A 19,831-nucleotide genomic window follows, 5' to 3' on the forward strand; every position below is an offset into this window, starting at 1 on the left:
TTAGGCTTACTGTCCTATTCTCTTTGTGTCTTCTGGGCCAGTATCAAATCAGTTTAATTTACTGTAACTTTGTAAGTCTAAGTGAACTCCCATGTTTTCATTTCTATTTTTGGTCCACACAAAATGTAAATTCTGGCCACGATGAATTTTAAAGTCTGCACATCAGTACAGCTGTAAAATATTAGCTCCTGATGACAATTACTATAAACACCAAGCAAATGAGCACAGCTATCCCTGCACTTACCTTAGAAGACCGCGTGCTAGGCTTCTTGGGATCTCCCCCTGAATCCTCCCCTTCTACTTCAGTGTCTCTGTCTTCTTCTGGCCCTTGAAGCTTCCCTTCAATATGTAATTAAAAGGAAGTGAAGTTCATTTCAGTTTCTACCTTGATACGGTTTGGATGTTTGGATCTCTCATGGTTTAGCACTATCCCCTTGCTCAGTTACTTCAAGTGAGATTTGATTGTTTTCAAGTCTCCCACCTCACTCCCTTGCTTCTTCTCTCAGGCCTGCTCTCTCGTCTTTGGCTACGAGTAAAAGCTCCTTGAGGCCTCACCAGAAGCCAGTGTCATGCAGCCTGCGATGAGACAATTAAACCTCTTTTCTTTGTAAATTACCTAACCTCAGGTATTTACAGCAACACCAAGAACAGACTAACACTACTACCCTTCTTAGGACAAAAATGACCAGATATGCAGATTTCATATTTTGTGGCTTACACAGCCACTAAGCTAGCTGGCAGTGACAGTGTGGTGTGCTTAATGCTTCCATGTAGTGTTCTTAAAAGTTAAAGAAACCTGACTCCCTAGACAGCCTGAGTGGGGGGCAGTTGGGGGGGCTACTTGCTATTTCCTTCCCTATGGTCCCAGTCAGAGGCACGGTAACTCAGTACTTGTTTATCCAGAGCACAGGACAGCTGCCAAGGGACTAAGGCTCAAGAAAGACAGGCAGGGTACCTAACTGGGGAAGGCTCCAACAGAGCAAGGTTTCTCTCTCAAGGTCAATCACACACAATTTTTATTTCAAAACCAACTTTAGGCTGGGTGTGGTGGCTCACGCCTGTAATCTCAGCCCTTTGGAGGTGGAGGCGGGATCACTCAAGGTCAGGAGTTTGAGACCAGCCTGGCCAACATAGTGAAATCCCATCTCTATTAAAATACAAAAATTAGCCAGGCATGGTGGCAGACGCCTGAGGCAGGAGAATTGCTTGAACCCCGGAGGTGGAGGTTGCAGTGAGCTGAGATCACGCCACTGCACTACAGCCTGGGCAACAGAGCAAGACTCCATCTCAAAACAAAAACAATTTTTTTTTTTTTTTGAAGGGTCTCACTTCACTCTGTTGCCCAGGCTGGAGTGCAGTGGCGTGACCTCTGCTCACTGCACCATCAACCATACTGGGCTCAAGCGATCCTCCCATCTCAGCCTTCTGAGTAGCTGGGACTTAAATTTTTTTTTTTAATGTTGTACAGACGGGGTTTCACCATGTTGGCCAGGCTGGTCTCAAGCTCCTGGGCCCAAGTGATCCGCCCACTTAGGCCTCCCAAAGTGTTGGGATTACAGACATGAGCCACTGCACTGGCCTAAAATTATCTTTTGTATTAGATAAAAAGCTATTTTGAGCCAGAGTTTATCAGAAAACAAAACTTTTTCTAACCTCACCTTTCTCTCCTATTTGTCTGCCTAAAATCAGTTTAACCTTTCCTTCAAGTTACATCTGCCCCAGAACAAATACCATAGAAAGAACTTTCATCAACTTTAACAATGTAGTCAGTTTCATACAACTACATCTACATACCATATCAACAACAAATGGGACACAGTGAGTGCTTATGCTAAAATTAGACTAGGAATACAAGCTAGAAACACAGAAAACCTTTTGGATTGGTGATACTTCAAACAGGACTTTACTTCTTAGTAACAGCAAGAAATCAGCTTAATGTTTTCAGTTGAGACACTGCATGGATGATAATGCAGGATTTCTTTTCTGAAACTTTAGACAGCAGAATTCCAGATGGGCTAGTCACATCCATGAAAGGCAGCAAGTGTGGCAGAACAAAGATCTAAGCTGACTGCAGAGGCCACTGATGAAAGCTGTGAAGTATCTTTCCTGGAAGGCAAAAATAAATTCATCTGGCTTAGTACCATTGTGTCTCCATACACTGTGACCTGGTCACTGCTAGCACACAAGAGCCACACTCACTCTGAAGAGATATTTTTTTTCTCCATGGAATTTTGTAGAATAAGCAGAGTTTGGAAGCGTGTCTGTGAGTTATGATAAACGAGAAGAATCTTGAAATTATTTTTAGTTCAAGAAAAACATCCCATAAAGGCCTATTTCCCGTAAGTCACATTTTGTTGGCTTCTGGAAAAGCAGAAGACTCCTAGGCTAACATAAGGAAGTCCTCTTCCTAAATATGTATTCTCATAGTCACTGGTTAGGAAAGGGATACCTTTTTAAAAATGCTGAATGCTGACAGATGTTAAATCAAAGGCAAATAATTTTGAAAACAATTTGGGACTGGTATAGTTGTCCTCTGCTTACAGTCTTCTCTCTTATTTCAGCCAATACCTACTTGCTAACTGGATTTATTTCAGCCAATACCTACTTGCTAACTGGATAGTGAAATGATGTGAGCATGTATGAGTTTACACAGCCTGATGTAGTTAGGTAATCAACAGCTGATTTACTTTACTCATTATATTTTGGTTAAAGATGCTCTTGTCGCATGTTTGCATTCTTCCTTGTCAGCGATGTCTGGGCATCAAAGGAGGAGGCAGGAAATGTGCTTCACTAAAGACCACTGGGAATAAAGAGTGGCCATCAGTCTAGATTGCAGAGGGAAAATATCTCCATGTTAGTTTATATATTTAAATTATGTGACAGCAGGTCACAGAGAGAACAATGGACCATGAAACCAAAGATTTGATTTTCATCTGTTAACTTACTGATCTGGGCAAGTTCCTTTTTTTTTAAAACAGGGTCTCACTCTGTCACCCAGGCTGGAGTGTGTAGTGGTGTGATCCCAGCTCACTGCAGCCTCAACCTCCTGGACTTGGGTGATCCTACCACTTCAGTCTCCCAAGTAGCTGGGACTATAGGCATACACCTGGCTAAGTTTTGTATTTTTGGTACAGACAGCGTTTCACCATGTTACCCAGGCTGGTCTTGAACTCCTGGTCTCAAGTGATCATGCACCTCAGCCTCCCAAATTACTGGAATAACAGGTGTGAGCCACTGCACCCAGCTCCTTTTCTGATTTCTGCATATAGAATGGGTAAAATGTGGATAATACTTATCAAACACAGCCCAAAAGTTGTTTAAACAACAAAATAAAAATGGCTATGAAGCACGTCACATACTGAAACATACTTAAAAAAAAAATAAGGCAATATAAAAGAAACAAGCCACAGACCTTAAATATAAACACCTCCTCAAACATCAGAAGGGACAAAAATTTGTAAAGGAGGGTAACTTATAAAAGTACAATTTCCCAGTTTATATGAAAATGGTTTAATAATAGCGAAACTTAGAAGCTGATAAAATTTATTGGCTACGACTACATTTTTTCTCCAATCACAGCAAATATTATGCAGACACTTATCAATGCAAAGCTTTTCATCCTTTATCATGTACTCTGAACCCTATGCACTACTAAATAGGCAACATGATACAATCAAAGGTTTCTTTGGCAGACGTAATTGTATGTACCGAAACGTTACACTTAACTGCATATTATCCCTTAAACTTACCTGACTAAAGGCATCTGATCAAAAGACAGAAAGTGAACAATTTTAATAAGTAGTTGTGTTTATCAGTAAGAGTCTACAAGGTAACAAAAAGTGTAAAGAGACATCTTTTTGAAAATTTATATAAAACAAACCTTCCATGTTACTAAACCAACAAATATAATCACCTGGGTATACTTTCATTAGGGAAAAATGATGATATTGATAATAAAAAGAGAAAGGGAAAATGAAAATGCATCTCAGACCAGAATACCATAACAAAAGTTTTGTGGAAGCTGCATTTTATTTGAAAATCCACCCATTTTGCTAACATACATTTTAATATTGTAAACAAAAATAGAATCTGCAGAGACAATGCAACAAGAATGCTTAAACTCATGTACAGAATTGCTTTCCTACAATGAACTGTCCTTCTTAAGGCCCCTCTCAACCCAAATGTTAAAGATGTATTTACACAAAGCACCGATCAACAGTGCAGTTTAATTCTTCGTTTACTAAACTCTTGGCTAGACATTAACTTTAAAGATACTATTGTCCCTTATTTAAAAGGTACATGATCATAACATGGCACGAGCCAAATAAAAGGTTCAAGGACTCTGGCCCCCTTCCCCCACCCTTGCAACACCTTCTAGAGTTTTAGTGAAAAGAAGGAAAGTCTTGAAGTGAAAGCAATTCCTCACATTCATTTTGGAAAGGCCCTAATGTCAAATGGAAAATAATGACATGCCAAGCACAAAGCAGTAAAGATCCTTCCCAATGCACTAATGCTGAATTTAAAATGTAGTGCTTTTCCTAGTCAGTGAACTGTTCCCTGGCAAAATCCTAGGCACAGAATTGACTATAAGGATTAATGCATTTATAATGCTTCCCTAAATCCCATAGAGGCCGAGAATTCTTAAGAGATTCAGACCTATGGACTTGCCTTAAAATATTTAGTGCTCTGTATGTCAGCTGAGAAAAGCATTCTGAATCAGATTCATTCTTGTGGATAAAAATCAAACATACTGTGCACATCCATACTCATTTTCATAAGGAGGTCTGATACAATATTAATGTTATGTAAAACTGATAATCATAAATAAATACAAATACTTAAGGAATGTCTACTGCAAACTGAGTATAATTTTTTTTAAAAAAAGAAAAGTTAATTTCAGTTACTGTTTCTGTATTTGTGAGGACTGGAGAAAAGAAAGATAATGCATAATTAGGAATTTTAATTTTGATCCCCCAAAAGAGTCCTGTTGAAATGCAGTAAAGGACACAGTTCTTCTCTCCAGGCAGCTTTTCCAAATACAAATTTCACACTTTCCAAATAAGGGCTTTTCTTGATAGGTTACTGATTATGGGTATTAACAGGAGTTGAAAGAACTGAAGCGTTAGTCACCAAAAAGACAGATCTTAGTCTTAAATCATAGCAATTCTTGGCTTTATAAACTGTATTGATACGTTCTCCTATAAACTAGTCCCAATTTCCTTCATGGGCCTTCACTGAGTTACTTGTAGCATTCTAGTGGAAGAAGAGAGTTTAAGAGATTTAAGAGACAGCAGTTTGGATTTTGCTGGAAGTAAGGATTTTGCTGCTTGAGCACTTGTCTTTTTGGAGTAATTCCATTTTCTTCCATCAAGTTACATAAACTGTATCTGGAAAAAAAAAAAAGTGGGTATGTTAATTCATTGTATTGTAGGATGTCTTCTCATAAGTAAAAATGCTTTGTGGTCTTTACCATTTAACTGGCCCAGAAGTGTTCACAACATGCTAATCACAAACCCTGTTTATAAAACAAAGTCAGTATTACAAACTTATGTGCCAGAGAGCCCAATATTTGACACATATAGGGACTTCCAAATAATGATTTTTGTTGTTGTTGTTTTTGAGACAGGGTCTTGCTCCGCTGTCTAGGCTGGATTGCAGTGGCGTGATCAAAGCTCACTGGCTGGGCACCGTAGCTCACACCTGTAATCCCAGCACTCTGGGAGGCTGAGGCAGGCGGATCACCTGAGGTGAGTTCGAGAGTTTGAGACTGGCCTGGCCAATATGGTGAAAACCCGTCTCTACTAAAAATACAAAACTTAGCCAGGTGTGGTGGCGGGCACCTGTAATCCTAGCTACTTGGGAGGCTGAGACAGGAGAATTGCTTGAACCCGGGAGGCAGAGGTTGCAGTAGGCTGAGATCGTGGCACTGCACTGCAGCCTGGGCGACAAGAGCGAAACTCCATCTTGGAAAAAAAGAAAAGCTCACTGGACCTCCTGGGCTCAACCAACCCTCCTGCCTCAGCCTCTGGAATAGCTAAGACTGCAGTCGCCACCACAGCTGGCTAATTTTTTGGGAGGGGTAGAGACTAGGGTCTCAACATATTGCCCAGGCTAATCTTGAACTACTGATCCCAACTGATCCTTCTGCATCAGCCTCCCAGGGTGCTGGGATTACAGGCATAAGCAACCACATCCGGGCCAAATACTTAACTGCTAAAAATCGAGGAATAGCATGTGGAGGAGGAGAAGAAAGATCAATGACCTATTTTTTCATGACAAGTTCAGAAAAATCTCTCCATAAGCACAAATACCACACGCAAAATTTCATTTGGGAAGCAAAATTTGAAGTATTATTTCCAAATGATATACAATTAGAGATAATAAAGGGAACAGTAATATTATACTAAGTCATTTTTATTAACATAAAAATCTGAAAGAGCCATAAAAAATATTTTTCAATAGGGTACCACTGTTTATTCAAAGATATTTCACTCACGATTTCCCTTAAACTGCCCATCCAAAGATCTATTACTGAAGTAGACGTGCTAATAAACTTGCCAAATCAGAAGACTATAAACTCCCAAAGATCTAGAAGGTATATCTAAACTGGGGGCTAGAGCACCAAGAAGAACAAATTGCACTGTCTTCCAGCAAACAGAGGCAGTGTGGATCATATGCAGAATCCTTCTAATCAACAGGGCTTAAGTATTCACTTGCCCTTAATTAAAAAGCAAACTTTATCCGATCTCATCCATTTACTGTGAGCAGTGGGTGAGATTACTTTAATTATGTTAAAGATATTTTCCAAAAGTTGTTTTTCCTTATGTCCTATCTTTTCATTCTGCACCTGAAGAATAGAGGAAGAGGAGGAAGAGGAGAGGGAACCTAGAGTCCTTTAAAGAAATGAAAGAGAAGCGTGAATTGTGTTTAATGTTTGGTAATTGTTTTTAAGTATTTAAGTCCCCATCTCCCACAACAAGCAGCAATACCTAAAGTGATTTATAAGAAATCCTCCAAAGAGAGCTCTGCAAAAGGGTCCTTTCCTGAAGCTCTGTGAGGACTGTGACTGGAGGGGCTGGATGCTGCCGACAGCTGGGGGAAAAGAAGACAGAGAGAAGGAAAGAAAAAAAGATCTCAGAATGACAGAACATGAAAACAGAAAATGTATGAAAGAAGAAGTGGTTTTTGTTTTGTCATCTTTAATAAATATAAGGGCAGTCTTTGTAGAAAATGGATTAAGACCAAAGTTTCAGTAGCATGTCAAGTTAAAAGGTATGCAATGGCATGTGTTTTTCAGAAAACAAACTCTTGCTTCTGAAATTTCAAAGGAATAATGTCTTTTACCCAAAAGGTCGATATAAGCTGATCCATGGTTAAGAATTTTAATGTGTGTATGGGGGGGCGGTGGGGAGGATAGGGGAGGGAATACATAATTGCATTTTTGTTTAAAATTGAGAGAACATGTTTCCTGTGCCCAGGCTATCTGTCCAAAGCTGTGCAACTCTGACCTCAGTCCAGAGCCAACACATGTAGCTGCAATATTTTTTCCTTTCTTTCTTCGTAAGGGTCGAAAAGTCCTGTCCTAGGTTCACACACTTTTTACATGAAGTTGTCTCCTGCTCGTTTATCTGGACAAACTGCAGCTGACACACACACTGTGGGAGGTGAAAGAGACCTTAGAGGTCACCTACTGTAACTGTCCACATACTGCCCTGAATATGGGGAATACTTAAGATCTTGGATCCTGCTCCCTGTTTGGACATATTTACTTGATTCTTAAAATCTGTCCTATTGTTTATTCGAATATACTGTAAGGCAAGTAAACCACTGAACTCAGTATGTACCTTTATTCTCCCAAAGATAGACTATTCTTGAACAAGATACTAATTTTCATACATGTATCCTTCATTAAGCTGACATGAGTGTTTCAAACCCAACATGAACCATTTTACTTTCGAACAAGCTTTTAATTCTTTTTCTCCCTCTGTATAAGATTGCAAACCATGTAAGCACAGGACTATTACAAAATCAGCTATTCTTTTAGGGATGTCCAATTGAGCAATAAAAGTTGACTAACTGGAAATAGTTTCAATTCATACTTCAACATTCAAATCCTATAGAAGATTTCTTTGCTGGTGCCAAGTGATTTCATTTCTTTCTACCTATTTATTTATTTATTTATTTTGGAAAAGCACTATAGAGAATGAACAGCCAATGAGCTTCAGCAAATATTACATCACTAGTATATGCAATTTGTTCTGGATGCCAAGATCAATTTATAGGCATCAGTTATACTCAGGGTTGAGTAATTTCCTAATGCATATCTTGTTCCCAAAAACAAATGTTCAAAGACAATGGGAAGAGACAAATGGAAGCATGATGGAATCACGCAGGCAGCTACAGATGGGAGGACAGAGCAGCATGCCTGGGCTTGAGGTTTCAAGTATCATCCACGCAGAGACAAATTAAGGTGTAACAACTGGAAAGATTCCCCCTCCTCCCTCTTCAGCGCTACCATGGATGGCCAATCAAAAGCAGAATGATTTCAAGTAAAGTGATCATCAGTTACTAAGCTGGAGGGAGTCCAACAGCCACACTTATCTCCAAGATTAACTTCGTTTCTCTCTGAAGCAGATTTTCTTTCACCTGAAGTTAAAACAGCAACAGCAAATCCTACTTATTGCAGATAGACTGCATCTAAAATCAGAAGTTTCCTATGACAGCCCCACACTGAATTACCTTCTTAAATCACATGTTTTCATGAGGGTAGCAGTCTGAAAACCTGACAGACCCACAATAAAATGCCCCTGAAGAATACAGAAGAGAAAAATCCATTCTCAATATGTGAGCATACTGCTAGACAAGCCCTAGAGGCTTATAAACAATGTTGAAAAGGATCACTTTTCCTTGGGGAAAAAGAGGTGGTTTTTTATTAGAACTTCTAGTAGTCTCTTAAATTGGTAAAACATATACATACATGTGTTATGTCTATAAAAATGTAGCCAAACTAAAACATGACAGAGACCACCAATAAGAAAACAAGACAACATCCTTGGAATAAGTTTCTTATCATCAATATCCGTATCAAGCAGATGAAATCGTAGCCAGGGCTAGCTTGGCTGACTGCACAGCTCCAAGGAGTGGGACACCCAGCAGCCCCTGACCATCCTACCCCTTCCTGGTATCTTTTCCAAAGCACAGACACACCTTGCACTGGTGACAAAGTAGTCACCCCAGAGAGTAAATAAGAGAAGGAAGGGAAATGTGCTTCAGTAGCCGTTACTGCTCAGGAAAATCAAGAACAAAATAGCATGAAGAGGCAATGGGATCTTGGTGGGTGAGAAGTAGGAGAATTTTAAAACTATAAGAGCTGACTCGACTCTACTTATTCCTGTGAGTAAATTAAAGAACATGATGTAGAGTTGCTAAAGAACATAAAAAGGCAAGGTTAAAGTACACAAACCAGCAACAAAAAGACGGCTATTCACATAAATCACAAAATCATCAAATTTTACAAGAGAGCATATGTTATTTGTTGTTCTGGACACCAAGACAAATCATAATTGATCTTTCCAGTCAAGCCCTACTACTATGTCACCAGGTATCTATCACAAATAAAACTAAAAACACAAACAAAAAGAGCCTTTACCTATTTATTTCAAATACCATTCTCTATCCCAAAATTCCCACAGAGCCAAAAAATAACTGGTATAGCTACCAGTTCGTTCAAATCAAAATGACCTATGTCACAACTGAAGATGTCTTAAACAAAATGGTCAATCGTAATGGTCCAATACAAAGTTTTTTCTCATATATAGAAAAATGAAACACTGAGAAGAGCAGCGTATAAATAAAAATACTAAAATCTGCAAGTGGTTGATGATAGTATCTCTTAAATTCCTTCTCCCCTCCTCCACTACTCTAATCAATCTTTACGAAAAAATACGGTAAAATGTTACCAAAATCTTTGCATTATATCCAGAGCAATGATTTTCTTGGTTATAGAGTGTGTTTCATATAATCTATCTATCAACATTGTCTTGTTCTGTCACCCAGGCTGAAGCGCAGTGGCGCAGTCACAGGTCACTGCAACCTCAACCTCCTGGGCTCAAGTGATTCTCCCATCTCAGCCTCCCAAGTAGCTGGGATTACATGCACCACCACACCTGGCTTTTTTTTTTTAAGTTAAGGTCTTGCAATGTTGTACAGGATGGGTCAAACTGACTTTAATAAAGGACAAACACACCTAGCTTAAAGAAGGTTTAAAAAAAAAAGTCTATTGACAGACTATCATAAAATAAAAATGGTTACTCCTTCGTTATACTCCTGTTTAACACTAAACAAAGAAAATTTCAGGTTAGAACAAGAAAACACCAACAATCTCAGAAAGTCAGCCTAGTGGAATTAAAAGCTTATGAAAGACTAAATGGTTGGATATTTAGGAAAAAACTTGTGACATATCATTTGGCTGTACTTAAAATTCTTAGAGAACCAACTTTGCCACATCTTTACATTTTAATTTTTCAGTCACCCAAAAGCCTGGGTAGAAACTTAACAATGCTGTAGAGATTCATTTTGTCTCATTGGCAAAATCAACATCTTAAGAGAAAAACAGATTGTACTCCCTTTGCCTGGAACAACAGTGCCAGGTTTTGTAGAAAGATGGAACTGAATCTAATCCTAACTCTCTTATAAAATGGGATTTAGAATACCAGGCCCAATACCTGTATTCCTGCTTATGGCTGTCTTGAGAATTAAATGAACATAAGCACTCAGCATGCTGCCTGCCATATATTAAGCAGCTCAAATATTCTTAGTTCCATACTACCTACCATCAAATGTTCATCTACAGTTATAAGGGGCCTAGTTCAAATGTCATTGCCTCTGTGTCGTTCTTGCTCTTCTGCTGTGCTCTGTATGTCTTTCTTATAAGGGATCTCATTTTATTATCAACCAGTCACTTGTCCGTCTGTATTACACTCACCTTTAGGCTGCTCAGGTGCAGGAAAGACTTTATCTGTCCCTTGTTCAGTACATAGCACTTACACATTGTAAGAATTCTAAAATGTGCAAAATTAAAATGCTTTTTGGTGATAAAACAAGCTCCATATAAAAACAGTCTCCAAAGTGAGATGTACAAATAAATTATTACAACTGTATTATTTTAAAAAATTCCTATTTTTACATGTTTTAAATGTACCTCATATATTGCTACAGAAATACATGAATGGAATCTATAAATACACATACAGTCATGGTACATACTTGCTATGGTTTTGAGTGTTTCTTACAAAACTCTTCTTTAAATTTGGTTGTCACTGTAAACAGTATTGAGAGTTAGGACTTTTAAGAGGTATTTAGGTTCTCATCAAGGGAGTGGGTTCGCCGCCTTTTGTTCTCTCTCTGCTTTCTGCCTGCCGTGTGATACCTTCTACCATATTATCATGCACCAAGAAGGGCCTTGCCAAATTCCAATACCTTGATACTAGACTTTCCAGCCTCCAGAACTGTGAGCCAATACATTTCTGCTCTTTATAAACTACCCAGTCTATGGTATTCTGTTACATCAGCACAGACTTAGACAATGCTTCAAACATGTTTTCCTAATACTGCTGTGTAATCAAAACATTTAAAGACCATGGTACTACCAAATAGGATTCCACAGAGACACTGAGTCACAGAACAGTTAGGCTGTTTTGGGGTAATGTTTAGAACATGACCAGGCCATTAGTGGTACACTGAATCCAGTTGCTTAGGGATATAAATATACAGTGCTGCATTTCATTTACTTAAAGATAATGCGATTCCTCAGCTTCCTCTGTCAGATAGGGCTAAAAGACAGGATTTCTCTACTATATACATGTAGGGGTCTATCCTTTGGGTTAAGTCTAGTGCCACAAATAATTGCTTCTTGTGTTTATGGTCAACAAAACCCCACCTTGGGTTTCTGCCTATCAACAACATAACAAAGTTATGCCAATATTAACCCTGTCACCTTGAACGCATTACCCATTTTGTTTTGTTATTGTTGTTTTGTTTTTTTTTTTTGGAGACAGAATCTCACTCTGTCACCCAGGTGGAGTGCAGCGTGCGATCTTGGCTCACTGCAACCTTCCCCTGCCAGGTTCAAGCAATTCTCCTGCCTCAGCCTCCTGAGTTGCTGGGACTACAGGTGCCTGCCACCAAGCCCAGCTAATTTTTGTATTTTTCACAGAGTTGGGGTTTCACCATGCTGGTCAGCCTGGTTTCGAACTCCTGACCTCGTGATCCACGCCCCCCTCAGCCACCCAAAGTGCTGGGATTACAGGCGTGAGCCACCGTGCCCGGCCTGCATTACCCATTTTTTTAGGGGATGCCACACAGTGACCTGGGAGCATTCCACTTTGAATGTATGTTTTATCTGAACCTCTCTAAAACTTTTTTCCCCCCCAAAGACAGGGTCTAGTCCTGTTGCCCAGGCTGGAGCACAGTGGTGTGATCATTGCTAACTGTAGCCTTCAATTCCTGGGCTCAAGTGATTCTTCCACCTTAGCCTCCAAAAGTGTTGAGATTACAGGTGTGAGCCACTGTGCCCAATTCTCCTCTTAGAATTGCAGGATAAGAACAATTCAGGGAATAGGAGCAATTTCCAAAAACAGGGCAACCTTTAAAATTTTTCTTAGTTTCAAATATTTTCATTTGATCCTTACAGCAAAACGATAAAGCACACAAAGTAATACCACAATTTTACAGGTACGGAAACTAAGGCTCAAAGTTACATAGAGAATTTGCTCTCAACACATGGTTAGCTGAGGAGTTAAGTCAAGACTCTGTTGAATTGTGACCCCCCAAAAGATGTGTTGAAGTCCTAACCTCTGGTGCCCATAAATTTGACCCTACTTGGAAATAAGGTCTTTGGAGATGTAATCAAGTTAAGATGAGGTCATTGGAGTGACCCTAATTTGATGATTAGTGTTCTTATAAGGAGAGGCACGTGGAGGTAGAGACCCATAGAATACCATGTGACAGGTAGAGATTAAATGGCTACAACTGCAAACTATGGAATGACTGGGGCTATCAAAAGCTGAAAAAGTCAAGGAAGGATCCTCCCCTAGAAAATTCAGAGGCAGCATGGCTCTGCCGATACTCTGATTTTTCCAGAAGTGATAGAAAACAAATTTCTTTTTTAAGAACTTAAAAACTTTTAATATGCTTGATCAAGTTTGTGGTACTTTGTTACAGCAGTCCTAGGAAACTATAATACAGACTCTAATGCAGATCTGCTGGTTCCAAGGCTGGTGTTTTTTTCCCTCTTCAAACTCTGCTATCCCAATTAATTTCAATTCAGCTAGAATTTACGGTTATATTGAATTTACAGGAAAAAGTTAAAGTGGGAGTAGAGAATTTTTTAAAGGAACTTTTCTAGTAAATGTGAGACAATACATTCCCATGCTTTCTGTATACACATTAACATACATGGTCACTGATGTTTGTCAGGAAGATTCTACAGAACTTCACAGGCACCCAAGATTTTAAGAACACTTTCTGGTTTTCTTTATTAAGACAAGAAATTAGATTTCTACCTTTTGGAGAATGTCCTCAGCAAAAACCTAGTAACAAGCAAGGTCTTATTCTATAGGTTGTCTTGTTAGCAACAGTGGTCAGCAGATGAGACTCCTAACATTTCTGTTTTGAATGATTCAGGTGTGTACTGGGAGCTGCAGAACTAGTTTTCACCTACGGTACTACATCCCAATCCCCAAGGAAATGTCCCTCATGGTATTCTGTAGTCGGCAAGGATGAATGATAACAACACACTGCTTACAAGGCAAAAAGCCTTCTTCACAGAAATCCAGCTGGGCAGATTGGCTGACAGAGGAGGCACTGCCAATATTCACAATTAACACACCAAGAGAGTAAAAAAACAACCAGAACAAAACCAAAAAACAAAACTAAAACGAAGCCTAAAAGCAGCCACTAGTTCTTAAAATACAAGAAAGAAATTTAAAAGGCTTTTTCTAAGACTTCTATTATACAAATATCTAAAAGCAACAGTGTTCCCATTCAGAAGGATAAAAAGCACTCACAACAAGCCATCATTTCCCTTCAGGCACTTAACTGATCTCAGACTTATTTAAAATTAGCCACTGCAAAAAACAACAAAAAGCAGCAGCCATTTTGCATTTTTAACCATATCCTCCATAAACAAAACTGGCAGTCCTCCTTTAAAAAAAAAAAGGCTAATACCAGTCAAGAAACCAACAAAACTTGGCCAGGAGCAGTGGCTCATGCCTATAATCCCAGTCCTTTGGGAAGCCAAAGTGGGAGGACTGCTTGAGGTCAGGAATTCAAGACCAGTCTGATGTACGCTCGCTCTACAAAAAATTAAAAATTAGCCAGGCATGGTGGTGTGTGCCTGCAGTCTTTGCTACTCTGGAGGCTGAGGCTACAGTGAGTCATGAACATGCCACTGCACTCCAGTCTGGGTGACAGAGTGAGACCCTGTCTCAAAAAAAAAAAATAAAAATAAAAATAAAAATAAAAAAATAAAACAAAACAAACAAAACTTTTAGTACGCTTAATTTTAAAATTAAATGCCCAAAGTTAATACTCTGTATTTTTCATATTGCTTTTGGGAAAACAGGCAGATTGATATGCGATCAGTGAGAATTTTTCACATAAGGAAATAATAAGATGACAACAACCCTTCTCACCCACAAAGAGCTTCAAAAATACCTAAACTGCCATATAAACATTCATTTAAAAAGTGTTATTTCATACCACAATGACTTTCAAAAGAAAATTGAAACTATAATTGTGTTCATACTTAGTAACATAATAGCTGTGTATTCCAACTATAGAATGAGTTTATGAACTACTGGCTTAGCAATGGACATTTGAATTTACATAAAGCACCAGTAACAGAAAGCAGGAATCCCCTTTCCAGACACACTAGCAATCTGTACCAAGCAACCAAACAGTAAGACTGTGAGGAAGCACAGAAGAGAAACAAAAGGAAAACCACAAGGACCTAGAATTTACCACGAAGTTAAACATCTAGGAAGATGCACTAATGTAGAACAACATACTAAAGACAGCTACAATGTTAGGTATGAAACAGAAAAATATATCCATTGTTAAACAATTCCATGAAAATATCTAAAAAATACAGAAAAATGACCCAGCATACACACACACAAAAGGAGAAAAAGGTATGTGTATAGGAATTCGTAAGTTCAAAGCTACAGCGCAGTCTACTAAATTAAAGCCATAATGACAATTTCCTGAAGAACTGAATCAAGTCTGAGCTAACAGCCATCTGGAAGGTGTTAGCTGCTTCCTCACAAACAAGCACTAATGCAGTGCTTACAGTAAGGTAGATAAAATGTAAAACACACAACACACTGGAATGTCTCACTAAATGGCAACAAGATAAACATATCTGAGAGGGCTAGGGTTCTCTCAAAAATGTTAATTTGATTTAACAGTAATCAGGCAAGAAACCAAGAGCTACAAGTTATGCTTTAGGTAAGTAACAGCTCTCAAAACAAACACTTCAAAGAGCAAGGAAGAACTTTTGGGAATAGCTGTAGAACTGAGATTTGATTAAAATATTCCATTTTGATGGAATTTCATTTTTCATTTTAACTACCATTTACTTTACCCCATACAAAGAAATGGATGATCTCTGCCCTCAATGATTTTTTAATCCAACTGGAAAAAAAGGAACAAAACAATGAAAGAACAATTAAAAGGTAATTCATTAAGAAAAATTATTTTGGTTTCAGCTAGCATTCTATGGACAAAATTAATCCAAGAGACTGGCTGAGAATCATCAAACATCAAAGCCTGAGAAAAAGCTCATCTAATTCAAAGATAAACAGTTTAATTTTTTCAAAAACCAAAGAGAGTCTCACTATGTTGCCCAGGTTGGTCTGGAACTCCTTGCACTTAAGTGATCCTCCTGCCTGAGCCTCCCCAAGTGCTAGTATTATAGACATGAGCCACTGTGTTTGGCCAACAGTTTAATTTTTAATTATTAAAAATGTTCAATCATGAAGTTAAAGCTGTCTTCAGTCCTCAGGTGAGCCGTCTAATGTTTTAGCTCACCATAACTATTAGCCAACAAATCAAACCAATTTTAAACACCACTGTAAGTTATTATAATGGTTACAAGTAAGTGAAATGAGAGATTAAGGAGGAGCAGAGTAAGTTATATGATGAAAAAGATAAGTTTACAAGGTGATTCATTTACTTAACAAAAAATGTACAAAAACTATTACATGTCAGGCACCGTTCCAGGAACTAAGGACAGAGAAGTAAGCACGCCAGAGAAGCTTGCCTTCATGAAGCTTAAAATTTAGTAAAGAAGGCCCTTGCTAGATTGGATGGATGCCAGGTAGTCACAAGGTCTGTAAGAAAAAATAATGCAGAATAAGGAAAAGAATTCCAGATCTCATAAGGATGTGAAAGGGACACGAGACGACTGAAGACTGGATAAAGAGTAAACCCACTTTATGGCAGGTGAAGGACTTTTGGAAAAGACAAATAACAGCAGAACACTGGATACTTATTGAGAATTGTAAAAGTATGGAATCGAAGAACGTGAATATTCCATTAACTCATTATTATTCTTATAAATAGGGAGGCTTCATGAGGTAGTTTTAAGATAGAAGGAAAGCTGAGAAAAGGCTTTAAATTTTCCGTTATATTTAGATTCACCTCCTTAGGCTGGGCACAGTGGCTCACACCTGTAATTCCAACACTCTGGGAGGCCCAGGAAGGCAGATCACTTGAGGCCAGGAGTTTGAGACCAGCCTGGCCAACATGGTGAAACCCTGTCTCTTCTAAAAATTAGCTGGGCGTGGTGGCATGTGCCTGTAATCCCAACTGCTGGGGAGGTTGAGGCAGGAGTTACGACACAGGAGGCAGAGGTTGCAGTGAGCTGAAATCGCACCACTGCACTCCAGCCTGGGGGACACAGAGAGACTCCGTCACCCCCACACAAAAAAAGATTCACCTCCCTAAATGTTTGAGTATGGAGATAGGTGCTACAAATACTGCCTACAAAAGATTATTCCAGTATTTACAAAACGGATTAAATCGAGGAGGCGAAGAACATGAGTGACTATTGCAAAACAAGCGTGAATAAAGAGGTTCCAACATTGGGTGAAAGCTGTAGAATGCAGGGAGAAGAGTGGGTCTAATCACAGCAGAGAAACAATTAGTGGGACTTTGTGATTAGACACATGGAGAACAAAGGAGTTATAAAGAATTAAAAGTAACATTAACAAATTTAAGATTCTGACTTTCAAATGATTCAAATGACTATGCAGAGAGACCAAAGCTTCTATGAGCCATTTCATTGCTGCCTGATTTTATTTTTCTAGTTATCAATTTGCTTCCTTCATTTGCTTTTTCAGTAATACTTAAGTACTCATTTCAAATTTTATCTTTCAACTAGAAACTTACTACGCTAATGTTCTCATTCACTTCTGATATAAAGTAGTTAGGAAAAGATATTTCTGTCCCTGTTTCTTTTCATGCACAAGGAAATTCTGGCACTTTTCTGGTTTCTGCGAAAGGGTTATTTGGGTTTTAGAAGGCAACAGGACATAAAACTTGGGTTAAGAGCAGATGCTTGGTGGGTGCGGTGGCTCACACCTGTAATCCCAGCACTTTGGGAGGCTGAGGCAGGTGAACTGCTAGAGCTCAGGAGTTCAAGAAAAGCCTGGGTAACATGGCAAAATTCCATCTCTAAAAAATATACAAAAATTGGCCAGGCCTGGTGGCACACACCTGTAATCTCAGCTACTCAGGAGGCCAAGGCGGGAGGATGGCTTGAACCTAAGAGGTGAAGACTGCAGTGAGCCAAGACTGCACCACTGTACTCTAGTCTGGGTGACAGAGCAAGACCCTGTCTCAAAAAACAAAACAAAAACAGAGCAGATGCTGGGTGACAAGCAATTTTTTTTTTTTGAGATGGAGTTTAGCTCTTGTCACCCAGCCTGGAGTGCAATGGCATGATCTAGGCTCACAACAACCTCTGCCTCCCAGGTTCAAGCAATTCTCCTGCCTCAGCCTCCTGAGTAGCTGGGATTCCAGGCACGTGCCACCACGCCCAGAAAATTTTTGTATTTTTAGTAGAGACAGGGTTTCACCATGTTGGTCAGGCTGGTCTTGAACTCCTGATCTCAGGTGATCTACTCACCTTGGCCTCCCAAAGTGCGGGATTACAGGTGTGAGCCACCGCGCCTGGCCAACAATTTTTTAAAGGTAGATTTTTGCCAACATTTTAAAAAAAACATGTTTAGTTTCTTTAAATGCAAAACTCATACACAATGTTTCAAGATCGAAGGTTATTACCCAAAACTGTAGAGGATATTCTTTACAACTACAGTAGTTACATCCTGAATGTGTAAATGTTTACACATTTAGCAGAAAAAACAAAGGAGCGTGTAGACTGTTCACTGCTGACAAAAGAAGATGGTGCTACCTATTGGCCATTAAGGGCTCAGTCCCACTAGCAGAGAGACAGTGGTATAAATGAGCACTGGACTAGGAACAGGAGATACCTGGGGATAAGTTGATTTCACCACTTAATTAGCTGAAGAACCTTTCCAAATCTGTCTTCTTCACCTATAAAATGTGACGGTGAGAGCAGACCTATCTACCTTAAAGAATCAGGTGACATAATGTATGTAAAAGTAATTGGAAATTGTCTGGTAGCATCCAAGCTTAAGGTAGCAATATATTCTGACAACAGCCTGCAAATCAAGATGCAGAGGGGGTGAAGGGTTTAACTACATATCAGGAAAAAAGCTTCTGTAGTCAAAGGTCCCTAATAAGTCTTTAGCATGGACTATAGCTTTAAAAAAAATTACTTAAATACATTTCGGTTTCTATCACTTAGTCTCCTGTAGCAAAAAAAAAAATAGTTTTTAAAGTAAATGATACATATCTGAAGTTAAATGTACAAATAACAAAATAAAAAACAAAAGGACATGAAAAAGACATAATCGTTTATCAAGAAAACATCTACAACAGATAGGGATATCATCAATATACTTCTTAAAAGATTATCAAGTTAGGCCAGTAATCAGATTACTGCTGGTAAAAGTTCAATAGTAGTTACTATAAATACTGTAAATAGTCTATTTTATAAAAACAAATACATAAAAAGTAACTGACTTATAAAAGTAATGACTCTGTCAATTATCCTGACTCCAAGTTATTTTCAGTTTTCACTGTAAATACTTAACTGATTAAAGAACAAGGAGGAAGTCATTATAACACAGACAAACGGTGGGGTAAAAAAAGAGGCATGTTGCTAAATGTATTAACTGCATTTTACCGCTTAATCAGAACTAAATTCACTACCCACTCTTAGCCAACATAGATATCAATTTATTAAGAGATGCAATATTCAAAAAGGCTGAAAAATGAAAGGACTGCCTATGCTTCACTAGTCTATGAAATACAGTTCACTATTTCACTTTCTGTGGTTTCAGTTACCCGAAGTGAACCGTGGTCTGAAAACAGGTAAGTAGAGGATATTAAGATAGCTCAAGAGAGATAAAGACAGAGAAGGAGAGAGCAAGCATGTCCGTGAGCAAGGGCACACATTAACAAAACTTTTATTACAGTATACTGTTACTGTTCTATTATTCATTATTATTAACCTCTTACTGTGCTTAATTTATAAATTAACCTTTATCAGAGGTACATATGTATAGCATATATATGGTTCAGTACTATCCCATTTTCAGGCATCCACTGTGGGCCTTGGAACATATCCCCAAAGAGAAGAGGGGACTACTGTGCATACAGACTAGATTCAAATCGGATCAAA

At 38.7% G+C, this 19,831-nt stretch overlaps 1 protein-coding gene across 18 annotated transcripts in view; it reads right to left on the reverse strand.

Annotated features, from left to right (window-relative positions):
• Window positions 1-3,996: 3,996 nt before the first annotated feature.
• Window positions 3,997-19,831, reverse strand: part of PICALM (phosphatidylinositol binding clathrin assembly protein) — a 119,659-nt gene continuing 103,824 nt past the window's right edge. For 9 of the 18 annotated variants that reach the window (XM_033204503.1, XM_033204517.1, XM_033204514.1 and 6 more), the window contains 2 exons: window positions 6,990-7,092; window positions 3,997-5,387 (listed from right to left, as the gene is read on the reverse strand). In XM_033204503.1, the coding sequence (XP_033060394.1) occupies window positions 7,000-7,092 (93 nt within the window). In that variant the 3' untranslated portion in view covers window positions 3,997-5,387; window positions 6,990-6,999. The remainder of the gene's footprint in view (window positions 5,388-6,989; window positions 7,093-19,831) is intronic. The other 9 variants (XM_033204518.1, XM_033204510.1, XM_033204519.1 and 6 more) reach the window with 1 other exon arrangement.

This window comes from Trachypithecus francoisi, unplaced genomic scaffold, assembly GCF_009764315.1.
Source record: "Trachypithecus francoisi isolate TF-2019V2 unplaced genomic scaffold, Tfra_2.0 Lachesis_group8, whole genome shotgun sequence".
In the NCBI taxonomy this organism is placed as follows: domain Eukaryota; kingdom Metazoa; phylum Chordata; class Mammalia; order Primates; family Cercopithecidae; genus Trachypithecus; species Trachypithecus francoisi.